This window comes from Rattus norvegicus, chromosome 10, assembly GCF_036323735.1.
Source record: "Rattus norvegicus strain BN/NHsdMcwi chromosome 10, GRCr8, whole genome shotgun sequence".
NCBI classification, from domain to species: domain Eukaryota; kingdom Metazoa; phylum Chordata; class Mammalia; order Rodentia; family Muridae; genus Rattus; species Rattus norvegicus.
The window spans coordinates 65,939,701-65,966,999 of NC_086028.1; the positions used below are offsets into that span (position 1 = coordinate 65,939,701).

Genomic DNA, 27,299 nt, shown 5'->3' on the forward strand with positions numbered 1-27,299 from the left:
GTGATCCTACTGCCCTAGTTTTCTGAGTGCTGGGGCACTCCATATGGGACTAGGATTTTTTGCTTAGGGCAAGAGGGATTTATTTTGCCAATTGTTTTAGAGCTTTCACTTCTTGTAGCAGGGAGGGCACAAGTGGAACAGAACTGTTAAACTCATGGTGGACAGGAAGCAGAGAGAAGGGCACAAGAAGGAATTTGATGAGAGATAAAAAATTCACTGTTGACTGTTGTATGGAAGACTCAATAGTTCCTTAGTTAAACCTCTAAAGGCTATATAGAATTTATGGAAGTTAGGAATATACTTCAGGTGGGCTTCTGGTATGAAGGCACCTTGATAGTGAATATATGACATAAATGAGAATACAAAATGGGAAGAAGTCTTAGACATTGAGAATCAAGTCAGTCCTGGGGAGTGACGAGATGGAGGTTTGCATTCTGTATAGAGCTCTCCTTTGGCACCTCACATAGTTCTTTGTCTCCTCTGACTTGAGCAGATGAGGAGTTCAAGGACACTGAATTTCTGTTTCAGGAGGGCAAAGTTTGCTTGCCCTGAATTAGAGTTCTCAGGAGGATGAGTCTACAATTAGAGAATATTAAAGAGACACTGGCACTAAGATTGCTTCAACCTACATTCCCAAAATACTTCTTGTTTAGTTAAAACATTGTCTAGGGATTAGAGAGATGGCTCAGTAAAGAACACTTGTTATTATCTGAGAAGACCCAAGTTTGATTTCTGTCACTCCATATTGTGTTGCTTACAACTCTAACTCTAACTCTTGCTCTTCTAAGGGCATCTTGAGTTCTTCGATCTTTGACCTCTGAGGACATTTGCTCTTATTTGCAGGTGCACACATGTAATTAAAAACGATAAAAATAAATCCTAAAAACATTGTTGCTGGGTGGTGGCAGCACACGTCTTTAATCCCCGAGGCAGATGAATCTTTGAGTTTGAAGCCAGCCTGGTCTACAGAGTGAATTCCAGGACAGTCAGGGCCACACAGTGAAATCCTGTCTCCAAAACAACAAAACAAAGCATTGTCTAATTTTGTTTTGTTTGTTTGTTTGTTTGTTTAACATGCACCTCTCTATTGTTACTAAAGTTACTCTCTTAGATTTCCTGAGTTGCCATCTTCTAAAAGGGAGAAGAAAGCTTTATTTTTAGTTGTTTTTTATTTGTTGTTGTTTGTTTGGTTGTTTTTTGAGATGAGTTGTCTGTGATGGACAGTTTTTTAAGTCATTGCTTCAGACTTAGGTTTTGGTTCTTTTTTTTTTTTTTTTTTGGAGCTGGGGACCGAACCCAGGGCCTTGCACTTCCTAGGCAAGTGCTCTACCACTGAGCTAAATCCCCAACCCCCAGACTTAGGTTTTGGAGATTAATGAGGAATTTTTAAAGGGTATAATGAAATACTTATTAATCAGGCTTAGCATTTAAGACCACCGACCGCTCTTCCAGAGGTCCTGAGTTCAATTCCCACCAACTGCATGGTGATTCACAACCATCTGTAATGAATCCGATGCCCTCTTCTGGTGTGTCTGAAGACAGCTACAGTGTACTCATATACATAAAATAAACAAATAAATTTAAAAAAGAAAAGGACAAGTCATCCTGATCTCACTGTACTAAAGAAGTGTTGTTACTGCTGAAAGGCTGCACAGGGACACTTTAGAAGCCTGGAGTTGGAAACATCTGTCTGAGGGAGACTGTTAAGGCAGTCTGAAGGGTAAAAAGATTACCCTTGTGACTTGATATTTGCTGGTTGTGATTTTGTCCATGGTGGGCAGGTGCATAGCATAGTTCATGTTTGATAAGACCGTTCTTGATAACAGAAGTACTTTGCTGGGTTTCTTTTATTAAAATGGATAAATGATGTGTAGATGGGCGTTTCCTGGGAGGTAACATAGTGATCCAGTGAATAAGCAGGAGTGGAGTACAACCTTGGTAGGTGATAACATTGTTGATGTTCTACTATCTGCTGTGAGTTAAAAATAATTAAACAGCATCCCACACTGTAGACTTAGAACTTATGTGGCTGGCCTCAGAGTCACTGTAGTTCTGCTTCCTCCTTAAGTGCTAGGATTACAGATGTCACCTACCACACCTGGCTTTGCTGGGAATTGTTAAAACTTCTAGTGTGTTCCATTAGACTGAAACAAGGAATGATTTTTATTATAGCAGCTCAGTTTTCTTAGACAGAGTTTAATGGAGTTTTAGAAAACACTTAATTAGTGTGTATTTGGGGAATACATGCATGCCATGTGCTTGTGTGGAGCTTAAAACACAGTTGGCAGGAATTGGGTCCAGGGCTCTAACGTAGGCCTCAGACTTAGCAGCAAGCATCTTTACCCCCTGAGGCTCATTTTTAAATGAAGATTTTGTTTCTAATATTAAAATTTACATTTTATTTTCTGAATTGCCATCCACACAGAGCTTGGAGGACTCCTGAAGTATGTACGACCTTTCTTGAATTCCATCAGTAAAGCTAAAGCAGCTCGTCTGGTCCGGTCTCTTCTTGATCTGTTTCTAGATATGGAAGCAGCTACAGGGCAGGAGGTAAGTTATATTAGTGACAGGAAGCAGAGAGAAAGAAGTGTGTTTCAGTGAAAGATGCCTACTTACTTGACTGTGGCACTGTGTGGAAGGGACAGCTGGGAGGGTGCTCAGGACTTATCATGTCAGTTTCTCTTTGTTACAGGGCATTTGATACTTTGAGTCTGTTCCATGCTTTGCTTTGTAAGTGGAGATTGTCAGTGGTCCCTGGAATCCTCATTACATCAGGGTCACAAACTGATTCTTGTCTTTGAGGTATTGTATTGCCACACCTTTGTAATGTTCTCTGTGTCTGTGGTACCTTTCATCTTGTGTCACGAAGTTTCTTACGAGCACCAGTTAAGCCTTGTGGCATCCTTTCTTGTCATGTTTTGTATGGCTTACATGCCTTTATTAAGGGGTGAGCATCCATCTGTTGTGTTTCATGTGTTGGGAAGTGACTGATGTTTTTATACATGTTACTTACAAGTTTAAAGTGGACTTTGAGCTGTTCAGAAGAGGTCCTCTCAGGACCCAGTATTTACTGAGTGCCTATTATAGCCAGAAGGGATAGAGCCGACAAAACACAGTAATACTCTCATGAGGATTACATGTTAGGAGGGAAGGCAGATGAAATATAAGATGTGTGATAATACATAAAGTCGGGGGCTAGAATTGCCAGCTGCTATGTCTGATTATCTACTGTATCTTAGGTGAACTTGCAGTGACAACGAAATCCCACAGTAGTATATTGGAATGAGTGAGGGGTTTCAGAAATCCAGGACACATGGATCCTACTTTGGAATTCTATTTTGTTAAGTTTGTTTTCTTGCTTTGATGCTTTTTTACTTTTTAGATTTATTTATTTTATGTGTATTAGTGTTTTCCTGCATGTATGTATATGTACTCACTAAATATGAGTCTGGTGCCCTTTGAGGCCAGAAATGGGCATTAGATGCCCTGGAACTAGTATTATGGATGGTAGTACACTGTTATGTGGGTGTTGGGAACTGAACTCAGGTTCTCTTCAAGAACAGTATGTGGTCATGAACTGCTGAGTCATCATCTCTCCAGCCCCCGCTCTGATGAAGCCAAGCTATTAACTTTATTTGCAGTCTTCAGTTTCCTTGTTTGTGGTCTATGATAGCTTAAAAATAGATGCTATCTAGATAAATGCTTTTGAATCAAAATATTATAGTTATTTGGTGAATTAAAAATACTTTTTAGAAATGTTTGTTTGTTTGTTTATTTATTTATTTATTTATTTATTTTTAAAGATTTATTAATTTATTATATATAAGTACACTGTAGCTGTCCTCAGATACACCAGAAGAGGGCATCGGATCTCCTTACAGATGGTTGTGAGCCACCATGTGGTTGCTGGGAATTGAACTCAGGATCTCTGGAAGAGCAGTCGGGTGCTCTTAACCGCTGAGCCATCTCTCCAGCCCCTGTTTATTTATTTTAAATCAAGTCTTAACTTGTTTTCTAAATTGTACTTTGTATCTGTGAGTTCATCTTTGGTCTGAAGTAGCATTCCTTAAGACAGGCTGACCAATGAATGTTGACTTCTGACTAATAAATGCTACTTAGAAATTTTTTTAGGTTAAAAATAATTTTTTCTTCAGGTTTTGTTTGTTTGTTTGTTTGTTTGTTTGTTTTGGAGAGTCTCACTGTGTATCCTTGGCTAACCTGGAACTCATTATGCTGACCACCAGATCAGCCTGGGATTCAGAGAGACCCACCTGCCTCTGCTTCTGGAGTGCTAGGATTAAAAAGCACAGGCCACCAGGCCTTTAACCCTTACTCCTTTGCGGAAACACACTCAGCTCACACATGGTGCTCTTTTCATTTGATCTGAGGTACTCACTGGCTTTGTTGTATGGCTCCATGTCTGGGCTCTCTACTGTTTCTGCACATTGCAGTTGTTCATTTCCTCCAATTAATGACCTCCTTCCCTTTCCAAGAGTAGAAGGAAGTGCTCAGGCATGTTGTAGAAAATTTAAATAATTAATCTGTCCTTTTTTAGAGGTGTCTCACTGTGTAGTCCTGACTGGTTTGGAATTTGTTAGGTGTACCAGCCTGGCCTCATACCAATAGAGATTCTGCCAAATCTGCTTTCCAAGTGCTAGGACTGCAAGTGTACCCCTCGCTGGGCTCATCGTCCTTCTGAGTCAGGCTCTCATCTCTCAGGCTGCTGTGGAACTTGAAATCCTCTTGTAGCCTCCAGGTGCTGCGATTACAGGCGTGCACTACCATACCTGCTGCATTGTGTCATGTCTATGTGTGTGTAACTTCAGTGTTAATTAGAGACTTTTTTGACAATTAGCAATTTATCAAAAAAAAAATCCTGTCTATTTTTTTTTTTTTTTTTTCCGGAGCTGGGGACCAAACCCAGGGCCTCGCGCTTCCTAGGTAAGCGCTCTACCACTGAGCTAAATCCCCAGCCCCCTGTCTATTTCTTTGATTGGATTTTCTTTTTGGTAGTTTTTGTGAGTTACAGGTTATTTGCTATGAAAAAAAAATTCTACTTTGTCTGTGTACCCATGTTCTATGATGCATGTGTTGGGGTCAGAGGACAGCTTTCTGGATTATTGGTGTGTGCTACCACACTTGACTTTCACACTTTCTTTCTCCCTACTCCCACCTTATCTTTTCTTTTTTTTTGTTTTTCCTCTCTCTCTCTCTCTCTCTCTCTCTCTCTCTCTCTCTCTCTCTCTTTTTTGGAGACAGGGTTTTTCTGTGTGGCTCTGGCTGTCCTAAAACTGAGGAGACCTGCCTGCCTCTGCCTTCTGAGTCCTGGGATTGAAGGCGTGCACTACTACTGCCTGGCTTTATATTAGTTTTCTTTTTAACTATTTTGTTTTTCCTTTTTATCTGTATTGTTTTTTGGATTTTCTTGGTTTCTTTTGAGACCATCTTACTGTAACCTTGAACTCACAGAGATCTATGTACCCTGCCTCCCGAGTGCTGGGATTAAAGGTATGCACCAGCACTGCTTGGCTTATTTTCAAGATATTTTACTAACTAGCATTCAAAAATTTTTGTATCTCTTCTGTTCTTGATTGAGCCTTCAGTGGCTCTCCACTGTCAGCTTTAGGTAATTCATGGCTTTCTGGAATACAGTATATTCCAGCACCTTGATCCCCCTCTTCTGAATACGTTTCATGCTTGGTTTGCTGAGAACCCGTCTGCTCCTCATGGTGTGCAGTATTCCTTTGTAATCTCCTCTCAGGTTTACTTTCTTGGGCATTTTTTCTTGTTAATGTTGATGTGATCTTAACTTCTTCAGTGACCCACATTCTATTTTATACATCTTATATTTCTGATTTTTTTTACCCTTATATGACAATTATGCATTTGCCTTACCATTTTCAACATAGTTTCACTTGGGAATTATCCTATACCTTGAGGTAACTCAGGGCTTTCCCCATTCCCAGCATATGTCACATTCTATGGCTATTTAAAATTTTTTTTTAGATTTATTTTATGGGCATAAGTGTCTTGCCTGCATGTATATATGTGCACCATGTGTGTCCAGTGCCTGAAGAGGTCAGATGAGAATGTTGGGTCCCTGAAACTGGAATTACATGGGGCATTGTGACCTGCCATGTAGGTGCTGGGAACTAAAGTCAGGTCTCCTGCAAGAGCTGGCAGTTACCTTTAATAGCAGAGCTGTCTTTCTGGCTCCTAGAGTAGTTCATCTTAAAAGAATTACATAATTAGTACTTGAAGAACAAGGACTGTATCAGACCTTTGGTTTGGTGTTCAGAAAACATTTTCCTGAATTAAGATCTGAGGCTTTGTCTTTTTAACTTAATGATTTTATTTATATATGTTTTATATATATACATATACATACATACACACACACACACATATATATACATATATGTGTGTGTGTGTGTGTATATATATATATATATATATATATATATATATATATATATATATATATATATGTTTTGTGTACATGTGTGTCTGTGAACCAGGTAGTGTCCCTCAGAGGCCAGAAGAGGTTGTTAAATCCTGGGGGACTGGCGCTGAATATTGAACATGGGTCCTCTAGAAGAGCAGCCAGTTCTCTTAACCAGTTAGACATCTCGCTAGCCTGTAGATAAGAGTTTATTTAATAATGAGATATGAACATATCTCACTTTTCCTTGTTTAGGTGACTCAAAAGTTTTTGTTGTGGGGAAATTGATACAGTGTTTGATCTTGGTTCTTTTTTGGTTCTTTTTTTTTTTTTTTCCGGAGCTGGGGACCGAACCCAGGGCCTTGCGCTTCCTAGGTAAGCGCTCTACCACTGAGCTAAATCCCCAGCCCTTGATCTTGGTTCTTTAAAATTCTCTGGTAATGTGAAAACAGAGAAGGAAGGCATAGATGGCTCCCTGTTTTAGTGCTGTTGAGGCCTGAGGAATTCTGAGAATATTGTTAAGAGAGCTAGATTTGTGTTAAAGAGCTTTTTATTAATAATGAAAGGGAGGGGCTGACAAAATGGCTTGCTGGTAAAGATACCTGCTGCTAAACCTGATGGATGACCTTATGTCCATCCTTGGTATCCACATGATGGATACCAAGCACTAAGTCACTCAGACAAAATGACTATGTGGCAAGCTGCGTGACCTTTCAATTTTTTCTCTGGAACTGGTTTCATAATTATTACCATAGATAAAGCAAACCATATATTCAGTAATTGAAAATAGATTGCAAATTCATTTGAAGGCACAGAAACTTTCTTGTTCGAGGAGGGTGTCTGTAGTGACCTTAACTGAAGTTTTGGTTAAGGCAGAAAGAACTCTGTGGGTAGGGAAAGCCAATATGTGACCTTGTGAAAATTGCTTAACGTCTGGATTCTCAGGGAAATGAAGGTGGGTGAGATGCTAGAGTAGACTGGACTGTCTCTTGCTTAGGACTGTTTTGGAGTTGTTTTTTTTTTTCCCCTCCATCTTTATTAAATTGGGTATTTCTTATTTACATTACAATTGTTATTCCCATTCCCGGTTCCCAGGCCAACATCCCCCTAACCCCTCCCGCTCCCCTTCTAAATGGGTGTTCCCCTCCCCATCCTCCCCCCATTACCGCCCTACCCCCAACAATCACGTTCACTGGGGGTTCAGTCTTGGCAGGACCAAGGGCTTCCCCTTCCACTGTTGCTCTTACTAGGCTATTCATTGCTATCTATGAGGTCAGAGTCCGGGGTCAGTCCATGTATAGTCTTTGGGTAGTGGCTTAGTCCCTGGAAGCCCTGGTTGGTTGGCATTGTTGTTCATATGGGGTCTCAAGCCCCTGTTTTGGAGTTTTTTATGTGCATTGATGTTTTGCCTGCATTTAGGTTTGTCTGTGTGAGGGTATTAGATCCCCTGGAATTGGTGTCACATGTGGGTCCTGAGAATTGAACTTGGGTCCTCTGAAGAGCAGCCAGTGCTCTTAACTGGGGAGCCATCTCCTCAATCCCTTGGAGTATTTACTGAAGTACTACATAGTATAGCGGAATCTACCAATTTCTCAGCATTTATTTTATGTTATTTGGGAAATCACTCCAGGTAAAACTGATGGACATTGTCTTAGCCTCACAAGTCATATATGACTTAAGACTATTGTATTTTCCTTGCTAAAAACATTCAAAACAACCAGGCAGTGGTGGCACAGGCCTCTAATTCCAGTACTGAGGAGCAGAGGCAGGTGGATCTTTGTGAGTTGGAGGACAGCCTGGACTACTGAGCTAGTTCTAGAACAGCCAAGGCTACACAAAGAAACCCTGTCTTGAATACACAGAAAAACAAAACTCAGAATATTTTCAGTCCATCCATATTATGAATATATCTTGAATTTGGCTTTTTATAACATACTGCAAAACTCTTAAGGTTGTGATGGGTTTGCTTTTAGTTTAGTTTTTGTTCTGTGGAGATTAGTTGTGTTTAACATTGGAGATTAGGTAGCCACCAGAGGGCTTCAGTGAGGTGTTAGTTAGAATTCATTAGCTTAGTCCTAGTGAATTGTCTCAGTGTTGTTTTTGTTTACTTCATGAACTTGTCAATCTCATCAGGTTAGATTATTCTCTTCAGTTTCCCTCTCTTACAATGTCTATCTCTCAGAAGAACTTTGAATTTACATAAGAACCCATTGCATTAGCAGTTCTCCAGAAAGTTCAGTTTCTTGTTTCATTGCCTTATTATTATTAGCAACCTTTATAGAAAAGATTTATTTATTTATTACATATGAGTACATTGTCACTGTCTTCAGGCACACCAGAAGAGGGCATCAGATCCCATTACAGATGGTTGTGAGCCACCATGTGGTTGTTGGGAATTCAACTCAGTACCTCTGGAAGAGCAGTCAGTGCTCTTAACCACTGAGCCATCTCTCCACCCCCTATCTTCCCCTTTAATATAAATTAAGTTTACTGTATTTGTTTTTCTGTGTGAATGATAGTGTTTCACCTCCTTTTGCTAGCATAGTCACAGTGCTTACCATTACTATTCTCAACTCTTCAGGGAGAGAGCTGTGCTTTAAAGATACCTACGATGTCATAGAACTAGACATTCCAGGACTATGTGTTGAGAAATTATGAATATCTAGTAGGAATGTAGAAGAGGAAGCTTTTTCCAAAGAACACTTTTTTTTAAAAAATTTGAGACAGTATCTCTATATATCCCTGACTGTCATGGAACTCACTATGTAGACCAGGCTCACTGATCATAGGGACGTGCCTGCTACTTCCTTACAAATGTTGGAACTACAGGTGTTCACCACCATGCCAGAATATAATGTTTAAAAGCCAAGTTGCTTCTTGATTCCAGCGTAAGCATTACATGTTGAGATCTTGTGGGCCAGCGTCCTACGGACTGTGTGCAACATGGGGAGTCTGAAAGAAGGGAGTTAGAGCTTTCCTGCTTCTAATTGTGCTGAGTTGGAAGAAGGTAAGGCATCGTGTTATATGCATGTCTCTCTTGCAGGTCGAGCTATGTTTAGAATGCATCGAATGGGCCAAATCAGAGAAAAGAACCTTCTTACGCCAAGCATTGGAGGTGCGTCTACTTAACAGTGGCTTCAGCTCTGTCACGTTAGATAAGACAGAAGTGTGAGCAGTGCCTCTGTCTCCTGAAGGAATGTCCCTGCTAGAAGTTCTTTCCTTTTTTTTTTTTCTTGTTTTTTTTTTTTTAAGAACATTCTCTTATTCTACAGCTTAGGATGGCTTCAGACCTTTGGCAAACTTTTTTGTCTCAGTCTCCGGAATTCTGGGTTTATAGATGTGAACTACCATATTTGGTGTCTTTTAAATTATTTTGATTTTTTTTTTTTCTTGAAGTTTTGAGATACTTTTGCTGTTTTAGTATAGAAAATTCCAACAGTTGGTATAGTTAACAGTCCTTTGGCCATGGTAAGAAATAGTACTGGGACTGAGTTCAGTTGCTGTGTTGAACTTGATGTTATCATCAGATCTTGTACAGAAAGAACAGTAAGTGTTCTGTGAGTGTCAACCTTTGGTTGCCTTCTGTGGCTTTTCCCCTTGTTCCCTGTAATCAATGCCTTTTCTCTTTTCTAGGCAAGGCTGGTGTCTTTGTATTTTGATACCAAGAGGTACCAGGAAGCATTACATTTGGGTAAGTAAACTGGTAGAAATCAAAATAAGACCTTTAAGCTAGCTAAATGAGTGGATTCCAAATTTGGTTATTCTTACTGATTGTTAATAGTCAAAGTTTACTTGTGTCTAAGAAGTATTCTAGGTAGATTACAGTTTATAAATTAACAAATTTATAAATTTGTCACAGTAAAGTGCTGCTTTAGATTTCTAAAAGACTGGGATAGAAGTGCAGCTCAGTGCTAATGTTTACCTAGTAGCATGGATATAAATTTCTGGAAAGCCAGCTGGGCTTAATCTCAATTTTATAGAACAGACATCATTTCTAAGCTTTAAATTTAAGGCAGTAAAAGTCATTTTATTGAAATAGTAAATGAATTTTTTTTTCTTTTCTTTTTTTTTCGGAGCTGGGGACCGAACCCAGGGCCTTGTGCTTGCTAGGCAAGCGCTCTACCACTGAGCTAAATCCCCAACCCCAAATTTTTTTTTTAAAAGATTTATTTATTTATTTTATATATGTGAGTACACTGTAGCTGTCTTCAGATATACCAGAAGAGGGCATCAGATCTCATTACAGATGGTTGTGAGCCAGGATTTGAACTCAGGACCTCTGGAAGAGCAGTCAGTGCTCCTAAGTGCTGAGCCATCTCTCCAGCCCATGAATTTTTTTAGATTATTTTATGCATAATATCTTGGTAATTTCAGATTTAAGTTTTTAAGTTACAGTTGCTTTATAGGCTACTATAAAGCTACTATAATTTTTTGTAATTTTTTTACTTTTATTTTATGTGCCTCGGTGTTTTGACTGCATGTATGTCTGTGTGAGGTGTTGGATCCCCTGGAACATGAGTTAGACAGTGTGAGCTTCCATGTGGTTGCTGGGAATTGAACCTGGGTCCTCTGGAAGAGCAGCTCGCACTCTTGACTGCTGAGCCATTTCTCCATCACCCTGTATTTTATTTTTTAATGTTTATTTTTATGTGTATACGTCTATGAATATTTTCATATCTGTATCTACCCATGGAAATCAGAAATGTTGGATCCCCGTTGCTGGAGTTACAAGTAGTTGTGAGCTGCCTGATGTATGTGCTAGCCATCCCCTCACATTACCATTCATAATATACTTCAGATCTACTTTATTTTTGTTACACTTTGTTTTTGGTAGGGGGAGGGAGAATGCATATATGCAAATAACACTGCGTATGTGGAGGTCAGAGAATAGTTTTAGGAAGTTGGGTCTGTTCTTCTAACTTGTGGATTCTGGATTGAACTCAGGTTTGATGATAGGCCATCTTGTTGGCCTTTAAAGTCTATTAAAATTTGAAAGTGGAGCTGGGCATGGTGCATCATACCTTGGTCAAAAGTCCACAAGTGGGATGGCTTAGTTGGCAAAACGTTTGCTGTGAACACACAAGGATCTGAGTTTGATTCCTAGAACTCAAGTACAAGGTCTCCAATCCCATTATTAGGAGACAGACAGAAGAAACCCGGAAGCTTACTGGTCAGTCAGTCTGTCTTAACCTGTGAGGCAGCCCCAAGTCTCACGGAAAATCCTGTCCCAAGAACACAAGGTGCACAGCTCCATAGGAACACCTGACATTTGTGGTGGCTAAGTTGTATAACTCAGTGAATATTCTGAGACAAACAGCTAAACAAGCAAGCCACTGCACTCCATGACTTTGATTAGGTGAGTTCTGGTGATTGGGGAGATAGCTCAGTTTATAAAATGCCTGCCATGCAAACTTAGGAATTTGAGCCCCAGAACCCATGTCAAAAGCCAGGTGTGGTAACAGACTTGTAATTCCAGTCCTGGGGAGAGAGCAAGGAGGATCCCAGTGAGGAAAAGGAGGAGACTTTGCTAGCATTTATGATTATATAAATGAGTTCTGTTATTACATTTCATTGAAGTATGCAATGTATGCCAGTCATACTCAACTCCTGTTACCCTTTTCTCTCCCCTCCCACCATGCTAGTCTCTTTCCTTGTTCTGATTTGCATTCCTATACTATTATGTTTTCCTCTGTAATCCAGTGGATTAAGGCTGTGGTTAACATGGATGAGAGTTTGTAGGACTACGGGCACCTCACCAGTAGGTACACCATTGAAGAAGGCGTTCTTCCTTGATCAGTCATTGGTGTCAGTTAAATCCTCCTTATGTGACCTTTAAATACCCTAGACATCTCCCATTGCCTGCTGTTGCATTTATTTTATGTGTCTAAGTGTTTAACTTGCATGTACTATGTATGTGTACTGTGTGCATGCCTATGGGAGGTATAAGTCACCATGTGGATACTGGGAACTGAACCTGGGTTCTCTGCAAGAACAGAAAGTGTTCTTAACCACTGAACCTTCTTTCTAGTTACTTTTTTTTTCTCTTTGAGACAGGTTTTTTAAGTTGGGCTTCTGCTTTAGCCTCCCTCCTGCTAGGATTACAGGCAGGTGGTATCATGCCTGTCTCTACTTGCTCTTTATAAATAATAATATCCCATTTCCCTTATTGATTAAGTTGAAAATCGCAGGCAACCATGGAGTGCCTTGGCCTAACTACTTTGAGAGGCATGTGTCATAGGTTTTTCAAGTAGTCACACTGACTTTTAGCACCCTGAGAAAAAACAAACACAACCTCGGCTCTAGGGACTTACTGGATCTGGGACATTGAATTGGATTCTCCAAAGGATTGTGAATTTTTTCAGAGGGGCTCAAAAACATTCTGCAGAAGTAAGACCATTCTTCCCCAAATTAAAAAAAAATTGTACTGTATATATAAAAGACAAAATATTGTGTGGAGTAGCCATACTATCTTGCTCCCCCTCCTTTGCTTTTAAATAACATGTAGGTTGTCCATTATCTCTTTTTACAAAAGATTGACCCTGAGGGTTTTAAGGAATGTCTATGATTGGGTTATATCAAACTTTTGGCAAAATTCCTGAGTAGGCTTGTATGTGTGCAGGAGCATTGGTTTTTTTTTTTTTTTAAAGATTTATTCATTTATTTTATATATATGTACACTGTAGTTGTCTTCAGACACACCAGAAGAGGGCATCGGATCTCTTTACAGATGGTTGTGAGCCACCATGTGGTTGCTGGGAATTGAACTCAGGACCTCTGGAAGAACAGTCGGTGCTCTTAACCGCTGAGCCATCTCTCCAGCCCAGCATTGGTTTTTAATATTTTACAGGGGCATAAAATAGTAAAAGCCATTGTTAAGTCATTTAAAGTATTTAATAAAAAATTTAATATTTTTAAATAAGGAATGCAAGCTTAAAGAAATAATTCAATTTTTAATTTTGTAAACAGATCTTGTAGCATTTTATTATTTTTAGCAGAAAGTAGAATATCATCTGTATAATGTATAAGAAAAGGAAGAAGAGACTTTTTTTTTCTTTTCTTTTTTTCGGAGCTGGGGACCGAACCCAGGGCTTTGCGCTTGCTAGACCCCCAACCCCGAGACTTCTTTTTTTTTTTTAAAGATTTATTTATTCATTTATTATGTGTAAGTACACTGTAGCTGTCTTCAGATACACCAGAAGAGGGCATCAGATCTCATTACAGATGGTTGTGAGCCACCATGTGGTTGCTGGGAATTGAACTCAGGACCTCTGGAAGAGCAGTCAGTGCTCTTAACCGCTGAGCCATCTCTCTAGCCCGAGACTTCTTTTTTAAGGTTTTATTTTTCCTTGTTGAATGCCTGCCAGTAGTTGAGGCATTACCTACCCTTGGAGGGTTGTAGCCAGAGTTAACCCGTGAGTATATGTGGAGGCACTTGAGTCTATAATATCTCCCTTTAAAAGAAGAACATTGGCAAACTGGCGTGTAGCATTAGCATTTTCATGTGCCAGTTGTTTAACAGTGATCATTCCTGCATCCCTGTCAACTCTCAGATGATTGACTGTCTGCAAAAGATAGAAAACGAAATCTTGATGTGGTTCATCAGGTCCCATCTAATATTAGAAAGTTTTTTCAGTCTTTTTTCCAGAATTTGGTTAGGCCATGCCTGTAAAACCAAAGCACTGATTTGGTCATAAACCTGAGAGGGATATGTGATCTGTCACTGATTATCATTATGTATGCCTTCTATTAACATTTCAAAAGTTAAGAGTTCATTATTTTGTTTTTTCTTTTTTTTTTAAAAAAAAAAGATTTATTTATTTTATGTATATGAGTACACTGTAGCTATCTTCAGATAAACCAGAAAAAAGCATTGGATCCCATTACAGATGGTTGTGAGCCACCATGTGGTTGCTGGGAATTGAACTCAGGACCTCTGGAAGAGCAGTCAGTGCTCTTAACCACTGAGCCATCTCTCCAGCCCCTATTTTGTTGATGTTTAATAGCTTGGTCCTGACATCTTTCTGAATAATTAGTCTTCTGAAGTCAATATTTATACCTAGTAAAGCAAGTATTTGCTAAGATCTTCCACCAGAGGGAAGGAAAGATTTCCCAGAAATAGAATCAAGGAGAGAATATAAAAGGAAGTTGGTCCATATTGAGCACAAGTCTGCTGAAAATCCTTAAGAGTCTTAATGAAATGGGAATATAATTTCTAACTTGTGCCTTGGGTTATTAGGATTGGGTGTCTCACTCACTGGTAAAAAGAGTGGCTTCCATGTCTTTTTGACCTCTTGCACTCCATACAAAGTCTCTTAGCTGATAGACTTGTGCTATGGCTTAAGAGGAGTTAATTCTCTCATGGAGGTGAGAAACTTCCTTAACAACCTCGGTAAGAGGTAAGAGATAAGTGAAACATCAGGAAAAAAGTTTCCATCCTATCAGGAACTTCGTTTAATGGGCAGGGTAGAGAGTAGGGGAAATTGGAGCCGGAGGTGGGGGAGCAAAATCAGCACAAGGAGGAGAACCCTCAACTCTGAGAAAGAGAGGCTTCACAATATATCTTGAGGTTCTTTGTATATTTCCTGTGTTCTTCTTTTTCTTGATCACTTTCATTTTCAAAGTTAACTGTCATTTTAATCCATTACTGTTTTTATTTCTTTTTAAAGCTGAAAAACATCATTAGGATTTTTTTCCCTAGTCCTCTTACATATAATTTTCCCTTAAGGCTCTTCCTCAGTGTGACCAAGTGCTGGGATTCAGAGATCCCTCTTGGGAAAGAAGGCTGAAGTTTGCTAATGAACTCGGGGAACTTCATCAACTGATAGCATCTGCTTTAACTCTTCCTTCCAGCAACTTTGTTACTCTTTGAGCCCTGCCCCATCTTTTTATCTCCAGTGAATGCTCCTACCTTATACTTGTGTGCACATGATTCCCAAGAATTCCTCACCTTTTAACATTTTTCTCCCTTTTTTTCTTTTTTTTCTCCCTTTTTTTAAATTTATTTTTTAAGATTTTATTTTATTGTATATGAGTACACTGTAGCTGTCCTCAGACACACCAGAAGAGAGCATCAGATCTCATTACAGGTGGTTGTGAGCCACCATGTGGTTGCTGGGACTTGAACTCAGGACCTCTGGGAGAGCAGTCGGTGCTCTTAACCACCGAGCCATCTCTCCAGCCCCCTCCCCCCTTTTTTATTTTTTTATTTTTTTATTTATTTATTTTTTTTTGGTTCTTTTTTTCGGAGCTGGGGACCGAACCCAGGGCCTTGCGCTTCCTAGGTAAGTGCTCTACCACTGAGCTAAATCCCCAGCCCCCCCCCCCCCCCTTTTTAAATCTCCATATTTTATCTTCTGGGCCACCTATAAGCACCTGGGTTTACTCACTGGTTCAAGGTCACCTGATGATGGCCTCAAGGAATTAAATCGGGCTAAGTTGGACTGGCCACAGCACAATTGAGGCTGTGACAGTTTTATTGAGAGCAGTCAGATACTTTATATCTTTATCTGCAACAGAATATAATGACAATTGCCAGGAACAATACAGTTGTAGTTGTCAGGATATAATGTTTGCAAGGTATATGGGGTATACAAGATTGATGTCTAAGACTAAATCTCCTGTCAAGTTTCTGTGCCTCAATGACTACTAAGGGAACACACAAAGTGGTCTGAGTGCTTCACCGCCTGAGGGAGTACCTCAGTCTCTCGGGAATGGGAAGGCTCAGTGTGCCCCAGGGGCCATGGAATCTAATGTGAAAAACCTATGATGAATGCCTCTTAAGGCAGCTTGGCCAGGCCAGCTCCATGATTTCTTGCAGAAAAATATTGCCAGTATTTAGTGTTTATTCTGCAAAAATGGCACTTTCTTATTTATTTGTTTGCTTATTTGTTCGTTTGTACATTTTTTTGAGGCAAGGTTTCTTGGTTGTGTCTTTGTGTTGCAACTCTTTGTACACCAGGCTGGCCTGGAACTCTGCCTGCCTCTGCCTCCAAAGTGTTGGGATTAAAGCTGTACACCACCATGTCTAGCCAATAGTTTCATGGTTTTTTTTTTTTTTTTTCTTTTTCTTTTTTCGGAGCTGGGGACCGAACCCAGGGCCTTGTGCTCGCTAGGCAAGCGCTCTACCGCTGAGCTAAATCCCCAACCCCTTAGTTTCATGTTTTAAGAAGATAGTAGCTTAAAAAAAAAAAAGATAGCTTTATAACATTCGTGTGTGTGTGTGTGTGTGTGTGTGTGTGTGTGTGTGTGTGCCTGTGTTGTTCCTCAGGTGTGTTCTACCTACCTGCCTATTTATTTATTTATTTATTTATTTATTTATTTATTTAGAGACAAGGCCTCATGGAGCCCTAGCTGGCCCAAAACCTTTTTATGTAGAATAGCTGGCCTCAGCTCACAAGATCCATCAGTGTCTCTGGCTCTGTTTCCTGAGTGCTAGAACTAACAGCGGGTGGTACTGTGCCTGACTCCACCTTGTTTTTGAGACGGGGACTTAGGACTTCCTGGTTAGGGTACACTGACTGGCTGGCCATTGAGCTCCTGGGGATTCTCCTTTCTCTGCCTCCCCAGAATTGGGATTAAAAGTGTCACCATGCCTTGACACATCCCCCCTATTTGTTTGTTTCTTGTTGGTTTGTTTGTTTGTTTGTTCTGGGGCTTGAACTCAGGTCCTTAAGTTTGTGTGGCAAGTACTTTACAGACTGAGTTATCTACCCAGCCTCTAAAATTCATCTTTCAGAGTTACATAATTCAGTGATTTTAAAAACAAAAAACTGTATTTACTAAGTTTGCGCAATGACCACCACTAATTTCAGAACATTTTTATCACTTCAGAAAGAAGCTGTCTTTAGTCTCATTAATTCTTCATTCCTCACCCCATTTTTCAAGCCCTAGGGAACTGCTGCTTGATTTCTGTATACATCTTACTGTTTAGGACAGTTTATATGAATGCAGTCATATAACATGTGGTCATCTTTTACTTAGAATAATGTTCTTGAGAGTCACCCATGTTGTCACGTGTGTCGGCACTTGATTATTGCTAAACAGTTGTCCACTGGATGTACCGTTTGTGTACATGTTTGCTGGTTCATGTATGTATGGAGAATAGAGGTTGATGCTGGGTATCTTCTTCAATTATTGTTCACCTTAATTTAGAGACAGGGTCTCTCACTGAGAGTGGTGGTTCATGGATTGGCTAGACTTGATGGCCACCAGTTGCCGAGGATCCTTTTACCTCTGTCTGTGCAGTAACCTTTCACTTGGGTGCTGGAGATCAAAACTCAGGTTAGTGTAGAAGCACCTTACCATTTGAGCAGTTCCCCAGCCTATGGCTGGATCCTCATTCATCATGTGATAGAATTTTGTACTGTTTGTGGAATACTGTTGTTTTACTTGCGCCTGTTTTTATTTTGAATACAGGCCTAGAAGTGGAGTTACTGGCACAAGTGCTAGTTATAGTTTTTTGAAGAGCAACCAAGGTTTTTCCCAAGGGGCAGAAACATTCTCATCAGTACTATCTTTTATTGTAGTTTCCTTAATGTATATAAGTAGGATTTCCTTATGGTTTGATTTGCATTTCTTTAATGATACAGGATGCAGAGCTAATTTTAATTGAGTTACTTATTACTAGGTTTTTGTTTGTTTGTTGTTTGTAGGGTAGCAGGATCTTGGTTTGTAGCCTTGGCTAGCTTTAACTCATGACACTCTTCATACCTTGGGTGCTGGAATAGCAAGGCTGAGCCACAGATCCAACTCTGTGTTTTCCCTTGATTTTTAAATCCTAATTTTTCACATTTACTTACTGGTTTATCTCTCTGTGTGAGTGCATGTATGTAGCATCTGTGTGGGCGCATTTGTGGAGGTCAGAAGACAACTCAAGGAAATCAGTTCTTACCTGCTGTGTGGTTTTTGGGGACTGAACTCATGGGAGGCTTGCAGGCATGCACCTTTATTAGCTGAATTATCTTTCTGGAACTTGCTCTATAAACCAGGCCTGCTTCAAACTAAGGACTCTCTCTGTCTCTGAATCTGAGTGCTGGGTAGCATTAAAGGTGTGTATCACCGTGCCGGACTACCTGCTGTCCCTGTTTTTATTTTTTACTCAATTAATTAGCATTTGAAAATATTTAGTCCCATCAATTAGGAGGATTGGTATTTGTAAGAATTTCCCCCCATTCTTGAGTTATTTCTTCACTTTTTCAGATGTTCTCATTTTGTGTAGTACATTCTGGTGTATTGTACTATACTGTGTGTGTGGTGTGATTGCATATGTGTATGCATGTTCATATATATACACATTTGTTCGTGTCTGAGGGCACAGTTTGACATTGGGTATGTTCCTTGATTGCTTTGCACCTTATGTTCTGAGGGAGGGTCTCTCCCCTGAACTTTGGATTCAGCTAGTCTAGCTGTGTAATTTTCTCTGTGAATTCCTGGTCTCTACCTACCAAATCCTGGGGTTATAGGTGGAGCTGACATGCCTGTTAAATTTTTTTATTTTATTGATGGTGTCTTTTAAAGTAAGTTTTGTGCCAACAAATAGCTCAGCAGAGGACCTGAGTTTAATTCCTGGATCCCATGAGGTGACACATGAGATTGACTGTCAAGAGTTGTCCTCTGAGGCTTGTTGGGTGCAGGCCTTTAATCCCAGCACTCAGGAGGCAGAGGTTCAAGGATAGTTAGACCCACACAAAAAACCCTATCTCAAAAAAACAAAAATCTTGTCCTTGAACTTACAAGTGTTTGCTGAGTCACTAATGGGCTTGGGCCCCCCACTTGTGTGCACGTTGAATAAAGCACATTTAAATTATAATGAGGTGCTGTTTATCCTTTTCATTTCTTTTGTTGTTTATCCTACTGGTATAAAAATTAATTGAAAGCCTTTAGTTGTTTTTCTTCTGAAACAAGGTTAAACTATGTAGCCTTGGATGGCTAGAAACTCAGAGATCTGCCTGTTTCTGCTTTCCAAGTGCTGAGTTTAAAGGTGTATACCACCACACCTGGCTCTTTGTTTTATTTTAAAGAGGTTTTATAGTTGCTCTTTCTTTTCTCTTTCTTTTGGAGACCAGGTTTTACTATATAGCCCATGTTGGGTCTGGAGTTAACTATATGGGGGGGGGGGCTGGGCTGGGCTCATGCTCATACTTCTCCTGTTTCAGCCTCCTATTACAGTTATAGATGTGCACCATAGCCTTAATGCTCATAATTAGGCCTTTTATTCATATGAAGTTATTTTTGTACATGATATAAATGATAGTCTTCTCTGAGTTGGCGAAATAAGGTGTATCTGGAGACTATTGGTGTATCTAAAAACTCCTTCCTTGCCCCATGAGCCCTTGTACCCTGTTCTCTTTGTGTTTGGCTTGTTGAAGCAGTTTCTTACCGTGTAGCCCAGTCAGGCTACCTCATTCTGTCACAGCTCTCTTAAGAGCTGTTATTTACAGTCACACCTTCACTATGTCTGCTTCCAGGGTTTCTTACACAGTGCTTTGATTGGTAGGTAGATGGGAAAGATTCTTACGGTAAACTTAGGTGTGAGTGTGTAGGACTATTAGCTCCAGTGTTGTAGTTAGAATAAAAACTTCAGAGATACAGTTTTCTTTTGAAAGCCCATTAGAAAGAAATTTAGTTCTTGCATGGGCTATAAAAGTGACCTGTATGAGTTTTAGAAGGTTTCTTCTCAGTGCCATAAGTGGAGAGTGAGATTTTATGGTGTTATAATATTAAAATTAAGGCCAACACGAAAATCTAGAAAAATTACCAGCTTCAAGGCTTGGGATTATAGGAGGATCACTGGGACTTGTTAGCTTCCAGGTTAGGTGAGAAAATGGGAGCCCCAGAGTTAGGAAGAGACTGCCTCAGAGAAGTAGGTAGAAAGTGGAAGGAGAGAGTGCCTGGTGTCCTTTTGGTGTCTGTGAGCGCAAAGGCATCGTACCTATGTATATGTGTACATATTCTTCAGTCACACGGTCACAAAATTAAAACAAACCTATCTTTTTTAAAATAAAAAATATGTATATGAGTGTTTGTATGTACCATATATATGCCTGGTGCAGAAAAGGGCATTGGTTCCTCTGGAAATGGAACTACAGATGGTTGTGAGCCACCATGTGGGTCCTAGGAATTGAGCCAGGTGGTCTGCCAGAGCAACCAGTGTTCTTAACCTTTGAACTTTCTCTTCAGTCCCAAACAAACTTTCTTTGGGGGTGGGATGGGGAGGCTGAGTATGGCAGCTCACACCTTTAGGCCAGCTTGGTCTTCGTAGTCTTGGTCTTCCAGGCCATCCACAGCTACATAGTAAGTTCCTATCTTAAAAGAGTGGGTGGGGGTAGCGTGGGGGTGGGGTGGAGGCAACAAACACATATGTGTATTTTTCTTTTCCAGGTTCTCAGCTGCTTCGGGAGTTGAAAAAGATGGATGATAAAGCTCTTTTGGTTGAAGTACAGCTTTTAGAAAGCAAAACTTACCATGCTCTGAGTAATCTGCCGAAAGCCCGAGCTGCCTTAACCTCTGCTCGAACCACAGCAAATGCTATCTACTGCCCCCCTAAATTGCAGGCCACTCTGGACATGCAGTCAGGTAACAGGCCCAGCAGTGCATGAGATGCACTTTCTTACTGCTCACCTTATCTTAAGCATGAAAGGAATGGGGATGGGGCTGGGCGGGTTGGGTGGAATAAGGGTAGAACTGAGGCTGGAAAACAATTGGCTAATTTGGCTCAAACTTCCTCAAAGAAACCAATTACAAGGCTGCCTTTCTAATCAGCGTTTTCCTAGTAACTGTCTAAAATAATTAAGAACATAGTTATTAGTGCGCCTGGCTTGAAACTTGGCTGTCAGAGCCATACCTTAGGGGTCTCACTTAATTTACCTCTTAGTTACTTACTAAGAATGGTAGGAGTTGTCTTCCAGACTGGCTTAACATGTGGGAAACAAATCTATTAGTCTCTTAAGAGACTCTCGGAAACTTGTAGGATTTTTTTTTTTTTTTGAAAGGGCCACATATCAGGGCTGTTAGAAGATAATCCTAATTTCAAATGTTCTGTCTTTTCATAAACTTGTACCCTGTATATTGATTCCTGTATATCTTTCTGGACCCAAATCAGATGCCTCTTCTGCATATGTCCTTTGTTCATTCCTTCTTTTTTTTTTTTTTTTTAAAGATTTATTTATTTATTATATATAAGTACACTGTAGCTGTCTTCAGATACACCAGAAGAGGGCATCAGAACTCTTTACAGATGGTTGTGAGCCACCATGTGGTTGCTGGGAATTGAACTCGTGACCTCTGGAAGAGCAGTCGGGTGCTCTTAACCACTGAGCCATCTCTCCAGCCCCCTTCTTTTTTTTGACACAGGCTCTCATATAGCTCTGAGCCAGGCTGGCTTCCAACTCACAGATCACATCACCTCTGCTGGCTCTCTGGTTTTGCTTTTGAACTAACTTACGTGTGTGATTTATTTATTTTTATATGACTGGGTGTTTTGCCTGCATGTATGTGTGCTACTTGTATGCCTGGTGCCTACAGAAGCCAGAAGAGAGCATTGATCTCCTGGGACTGAAGTTACAGATAGTTGTCAGCCACTATGCGGGTATTGGAAATTGAACTTAGGATTAGACTCTTCTCTCCCTGGGGGAGATGGTAGGTTATAGGTAAAGGTAAAGGTGTTAAGCTACAGTATAGAGAGGAGCTTCTCAGCCTATTGGCTACTAACTTCCATGTCATTTCAGGTGAGAACATACAGGGCATATAGTCATTTTAGCTAACATTAAGCTCACCTAGAGGAACCAAATTGGGATTAGCTAGATAAACTTTGTTATTAGCATAAAGAAATACTAGCTAGTTGTGTGTAGCTGTTTATGGAATTGGGTTATATGAGATTTATTATACACTGATTGCATATAGGCAAAAATACCTTCACAGATAAGGTCTATTTGAAATGAAAGAAATAACCTGTTGTGGAGTGTTACCAATCAGGAAAGCTGCTTCAGTATGAGTCCTGGATTTAACCAGGTGCAGTAGCACACATTCTTCTCCCAGCATTTGGAGGGAGAGGTGGGTCTCTGTGAGAGTTGGAGGCCAGCTTGGTCTACATAGTGAGCTCCAGGACAGCTTGTGTTACCTAGTGAGACCCTTTCTTGAGAAATTAAACAAAGAGAAAATAAAAACAAAACTCAACTTAGAAAAAGCTGCATTACTAACTCTCTTTTTTAAGATTTATTTATTTATTTTACACTATAGCTGTCTTCAGACAATCCAGAAGAGGGCATCAGATCCCATTACAAATGGTTGTGAGCCACCTGTGATTGCTGGGATTTGAACTCAGGACCTCTGGAAGAGCAGTCAGTGCTCTTAACTGCTGAGCCATCTCTCCAGCCCTCATTACTAATTCTTATTTTTTATTTTAGTTTTGTTGTTTTGCTTTTGAGATACAGACACATGAAACCCAGGATGACCTTAAAATTGATTTGTAGTTGAGGATGACTTTATACTTGTGATCTTCCTGTTTCAGCCTCCAAGTGCTAGGATTAGAGATGTTTGAAACCATTCTAGTTTATTTGGTGCTGGGTTTAAATGCAGGGCTTGTATGTGTTAGTCAAACACTTTATTATATCTCAGCCCAGAGCTGATGTTACTATTGAGTTCAGTCATGTGGTCCAGGCATGTGTGTGTCAGCTCACTGGTCTGTCTGTCCAGGTGATGTCCTGGAGGTTAAACATTTGTTCCAGTGGTGGTAGGACTAGGTGGTAAGAAGCAAGGGACCAACCACACTGTTTGGGTTTGGGGTTCCTTTTGAATTGGGTCTCTAAGCCCTTTGAGCATTTAAAAAGGTAGTGTTGATCAGTGAGGCTAGAGACCTGGGGTTCTAATGTCAGCTCTTGGGAACTGGCTGTGACTTGTGGCAATTCCTTTGTTTACACTTGAGCTCATTAGTAATTTGATGCTGTTGGGGTCAATTTCTAAGGCTTTTTATAGCTCTCTTATGGTTCTGTTATTTTATATGGTCCTTTGTTCTTTCTGTTCATTGACCAGGTATTATTCATGCAGCAGAGGAGAAGGACTGGAAAACTGCATACTCGTACTTCTATGAGGCATTCGAAGGCTATGACTCCATCGATAGCCCCAAGGCCATCACATCTCTGAAGTACATGTTGCTGTGCAAAATCATGCTCAACACGTAAGTGAGCATTATCTGGAGGATGAAGAACTCTAATATTTCAACCAAATATGCAGTACAGCAGAGATGGCTTAGGTGGGGAGTTGGGCCACTAATAGGTGTAACTGTAGCTGCAGGCGATGGGGCTGGTTGATAGAGAGTGGGGTGGTCAGAGGTGTTCTGTGCACTTTCCCTTGTTGCTCTTTTAGACTTCGGGAGATGATTTTAGAAATTACTTAACTGGGAGATTCTCTTGGAGATTTCTCACTCTTCAGATTTCTGTCCTCACCGGTGTTGAACACAGGACAGAGTTCAGGAAATAGATAGTAGGCTAGTGTTAGCCAACTGGTCCCCCAGAATGGGAGACAATGAGCCAAGTAAATCTTTTTTTTTTTTTTTTTTCCGGAGCTGGGGACTGAACCCAGGGCCTTGTGCTTGCTAGGCAAGCACTCTACCACTGAGCTAAATCCCCAACCCCCAAGTAAATCTTTTAAAAGCGAACTTTTAAGGGCATGATAGTTAAGTGGGGGTAGAGCCTGACCCCAGAGCCTCATGTGTGGTAGGTAATCATTCCCTAACCTAGGGTCATGACTTTTAAATGTGTTTATTTATTTTTTTAATTTCATGTCTATGTGCATTCTGCCTGCATGGGTGCAGTGTTGGCAGAGTTCAGAAGAGGGCTCCAGATTCCCTCAAACTGGAGTTGCACACACTTGTGAGCAGCTATGTGTGTGCTGGGGATTGAACCCATATCCTCTAGAAGAGCAGTCAGTGCTCTTAACCATTGAGCCATCTCTCCAGCTCCTGGATCCTGACTTCTAGATTTTTCTGTTTTTTTTTTTTTTTTTTTTTTGTTTGTTTGTTTTGTTTTGTTTTGTTTGTTTTTTCCGGAGCTGAGGACTGAACCCAGTGCCTTGTGCTTGCTAGGCAAGCGCTCTACCACTGAGCTAAATCCTCAACCCTGACTTCTAGATTTTCTAAATTTTCTATTTTTATTATTTCTTCCTTCCTTCTCCCTCCTTCCTTCCCTCCTTCCCTTTCTTTCAAGGGGGATATGCCAGGGAACATAGGATTTCATGTTACCCAGACTGGACTTAACTTGATTTTTCAAGATGGTTTCAAGAGCAACAAGTGCTCTTAACCACTGAACCATCTCCCCAGACCTGGTTCTCAACTTTTTATGTAGATAGAGATGATGTTAAGGGCACATTTATGCTGTCCACGTGTTAGGATCACAAACGTGAGTTACTATGCTGGGAAACACACCAAGGGCTCCATGCATGTCAGGCAAATACTCTGCCAATTGAGCTACATCCTCAGGGTTGTGTTTGAATAGGATACAACCTCCCCCCACCCCCGTCCTTCCCTCCCTCCCTCCCTCCCCCCCTCCCCCCCTCCCTCCCTCCCCCCCTCCCTCCCTCTCCCCCCCTCTCTCTTCCTCTCCCTCCCTCCCTTCCTCCCTCTCCCTCTCTCCCTCCCTCCCTTCTTCCCTCCCTCCCTATCTCTCTCTCTCCTTCACTCTTCTCTCTCCCTCTCTCTGAGATAGACCAGCTGGCCTTGAACTCGCAGAGATCCAACTGCCTCTGTCTCTCTAAAGGTATGAACTACCATGCCTAGCTGTGCTTTAATTTTGGGATGTTTTTACTTTTCACCGCTAGCCTTGGCCAAGAGTGAGGAAAACACTTAACTTCTGTAGTGTTGGGACTTACGGGTTTGGTTGATTTTTCTCTCAGTTGAGCCTTCACAATGGAATTCCGGTTAGTAGTTAGCCTAAACCTATGTCTTGGCGCAGTTTACCAAGTTACTGTTTTTTTTGTTTTTGTTTTTTTTTACTTTTTTTGTTTTTTTTGTAGCCCAGAAGATGTCCAGGCTTTGGTGAGCGGAAAGCTTGCACTTCGGTATGCAGGGAGGCAGGTAGGGAATATTTCGACTGCACTTGTACTCTGAAACCAGCTTATTGTCAAGTTCATGATATTTAATGGGATCAGTGTTCCTCAGGTCTCCATCCTCCCTTCTCCACTCCATTTTTCTCCCTTAGCTCATTCGTTGGGCTTTCTTTACTGTTAAATTCTTGGCCTAGAAGGTCAGTGTTGGGTTCTGTTACAGACAGATAACTTGAGGGACTTACAGAAATATATTGTAGCATTTGCTAATAGGTTATAATTTATCTTTGGCCAGATCTTCCTGTTGTGAGCCTGACTTGCAAATAGAACCTATGCAGAATCTGATATCCTGATTCTCTGGGTTAGACACCTGCTTAGTCTAGTACAAAATGCTGTGGGGAGGTCAGAGTATCTGGTATAGGAACTAGCTTTTGGGACCCACCGTAGCGTTTCTCAACTTCTCTTTTGCTCATACTATGAATCTGGTTATTCTTTAAAGAGAGGCCTTAGTGGCTGATCACCCTTTTTGTATTTGGGTAAATGTGGATGACTTTTTAGACCACACACTTGTAAGGATAATGTCCCAGGTGTGTGCCCTATTCCCTCTTTGCTCTTTGACTGTCATAATTAAATCAAAGCAATCATTTTGAATGTCAAGTATGGTTGTTTCTAAATAATGAACAGATTATCAGTGAGCTTGCTAAATCTCTGGAATACTATCAACAAAAATTGATTTCTCTGTAAGTGGTCCTAATTTGTTGTTTCTTCAGTAAAAGTTTCAAGTCGGATTATAGTTCTGATTGGAATACTGGCTTTTACTGTAAAGACTTTTCTTATAACTGGAATTGAAGCTGGGTGTGGTAGCATATACCTTTAATTGCAACGTTAAGGAGGCAGAGGTAGGCAGATCTGTTAGTTCTAGGACAGCCAGGGTTACATAGTAAGACCATGTTCCAAACAAAGCAAAGCCAAACAAAAAGAAAACTAGAGTTGTAGAGTTGAGGTGGGATCTGCAAGTGTCCAGGAAGAGGACGGGGGTAGCTGAGAGTGGTGGACATAGACTTTGAACATTGTTGTGTGGCTCTGCGTTCCAGCGTGTACTCATTATGACATTTATTATCTGACTGTGCTCCTGAGAGCCTTGTGCCAGCTAGTTGGCCACATAGACTTGCCTCAGTGACCTGAGGAGCTCCCCGTTACTTTGTGCCTCAGTGACCCCTTTTAAAAGAAGCCAGGCTGATCTGGAGAGATGGGTGTTGAGTGTAGACTTGATAGCTTGTCAGGTATCTTAAATTTCTCTTGGGCACTGTATATTCAGTTCTGGCACACTGTAGGGTTTTAATATTCAAGTGTAATATGTGGACTACTGCCTGAACCTCAGTGCAAACCTCAGTCAGTTCAAACTAGTAGAGTGACCCTTGATAAAACCCAGGCATTATCAGGTTTGAGGGCAGAAATATTGGGTGCATGTGGAGATAAAAAATCATGGAATAAGGAGAAAGGAATCATCTGGGTCTATCTGGAAACTTATATTTAAATCACTACATTTCAAAGGGAAACTGGTTGGCATACAGTGATGTTCAATGCAGAAGAGATCATGTTCATGAACTTTTATTTATTTTTTTAATTCTCAGACAGAAGCATTGAAATGTGTGGCTCAAGCTAGCAAGAACAGATCACTGGCAGATTTTGAAAAGGTGAGCATGGTGTTGAATTCATTGTAGGACTTTAAATAACAGCTTCAGCAGTGGTGTCATTCCAGCATGTGGGAGGCAGAAACAGGTGGATCCTTGAGTTCTAGGCCAGCCTGGTCTACAGAGGG

At 40.6% G+C, this 27,299-nt stretch overlaps 1 protein-coding gene across 6 annotated transcripts in view; it reads left to right on the plus strand.

The window, feature by feature from the left end:
- Psmd11 (proteasome 26S subunit, non-ATPase 11) overlaps positions 1-27,299 on the plus strand; it is a 53,855-nt gene that overhangs the window by 16,032 nt on the left and 10,524 nt on the right. For 5 of the 6 annotated variants that reach the window (NR_172065.1, XM_063269077.1, XM_006246988.4 and 2 more), the window contains 7 exons: positions 2,426-2,550; positions 9,486-9,557; positions 10,076-10,133; positions 20,822-21,016; positions 23,471-23,615; positions 25,448-25,508; positions 27,112-27,174. Coding sequence is in view for 5 of the 6 variants with exons in the window: in XM_063269077.1 (XP_063125147.1) it covers positions 2,426-2,550; positions 9,486-9,557; positions 10,076-10,133; positions 20,822-21,016; positions 23,471-23,615; positions 25,448-25,508; positions 27,112-27,174 (719 nt within the window). In the remaining variant the exon portion in view is untranslated. The remainder of the gene's footprint in view (positions 1-2,425; positions 2,551-9,485; positions 9,558-10,075; positions 10,134-20,821; positions 21,017-23,470; positions 23,616-25,447; positions 25,509-27,111; positions 27,175-27,299) is intronic. The other variant, XM_063269078.1, reaches the window with a different exon arrangement.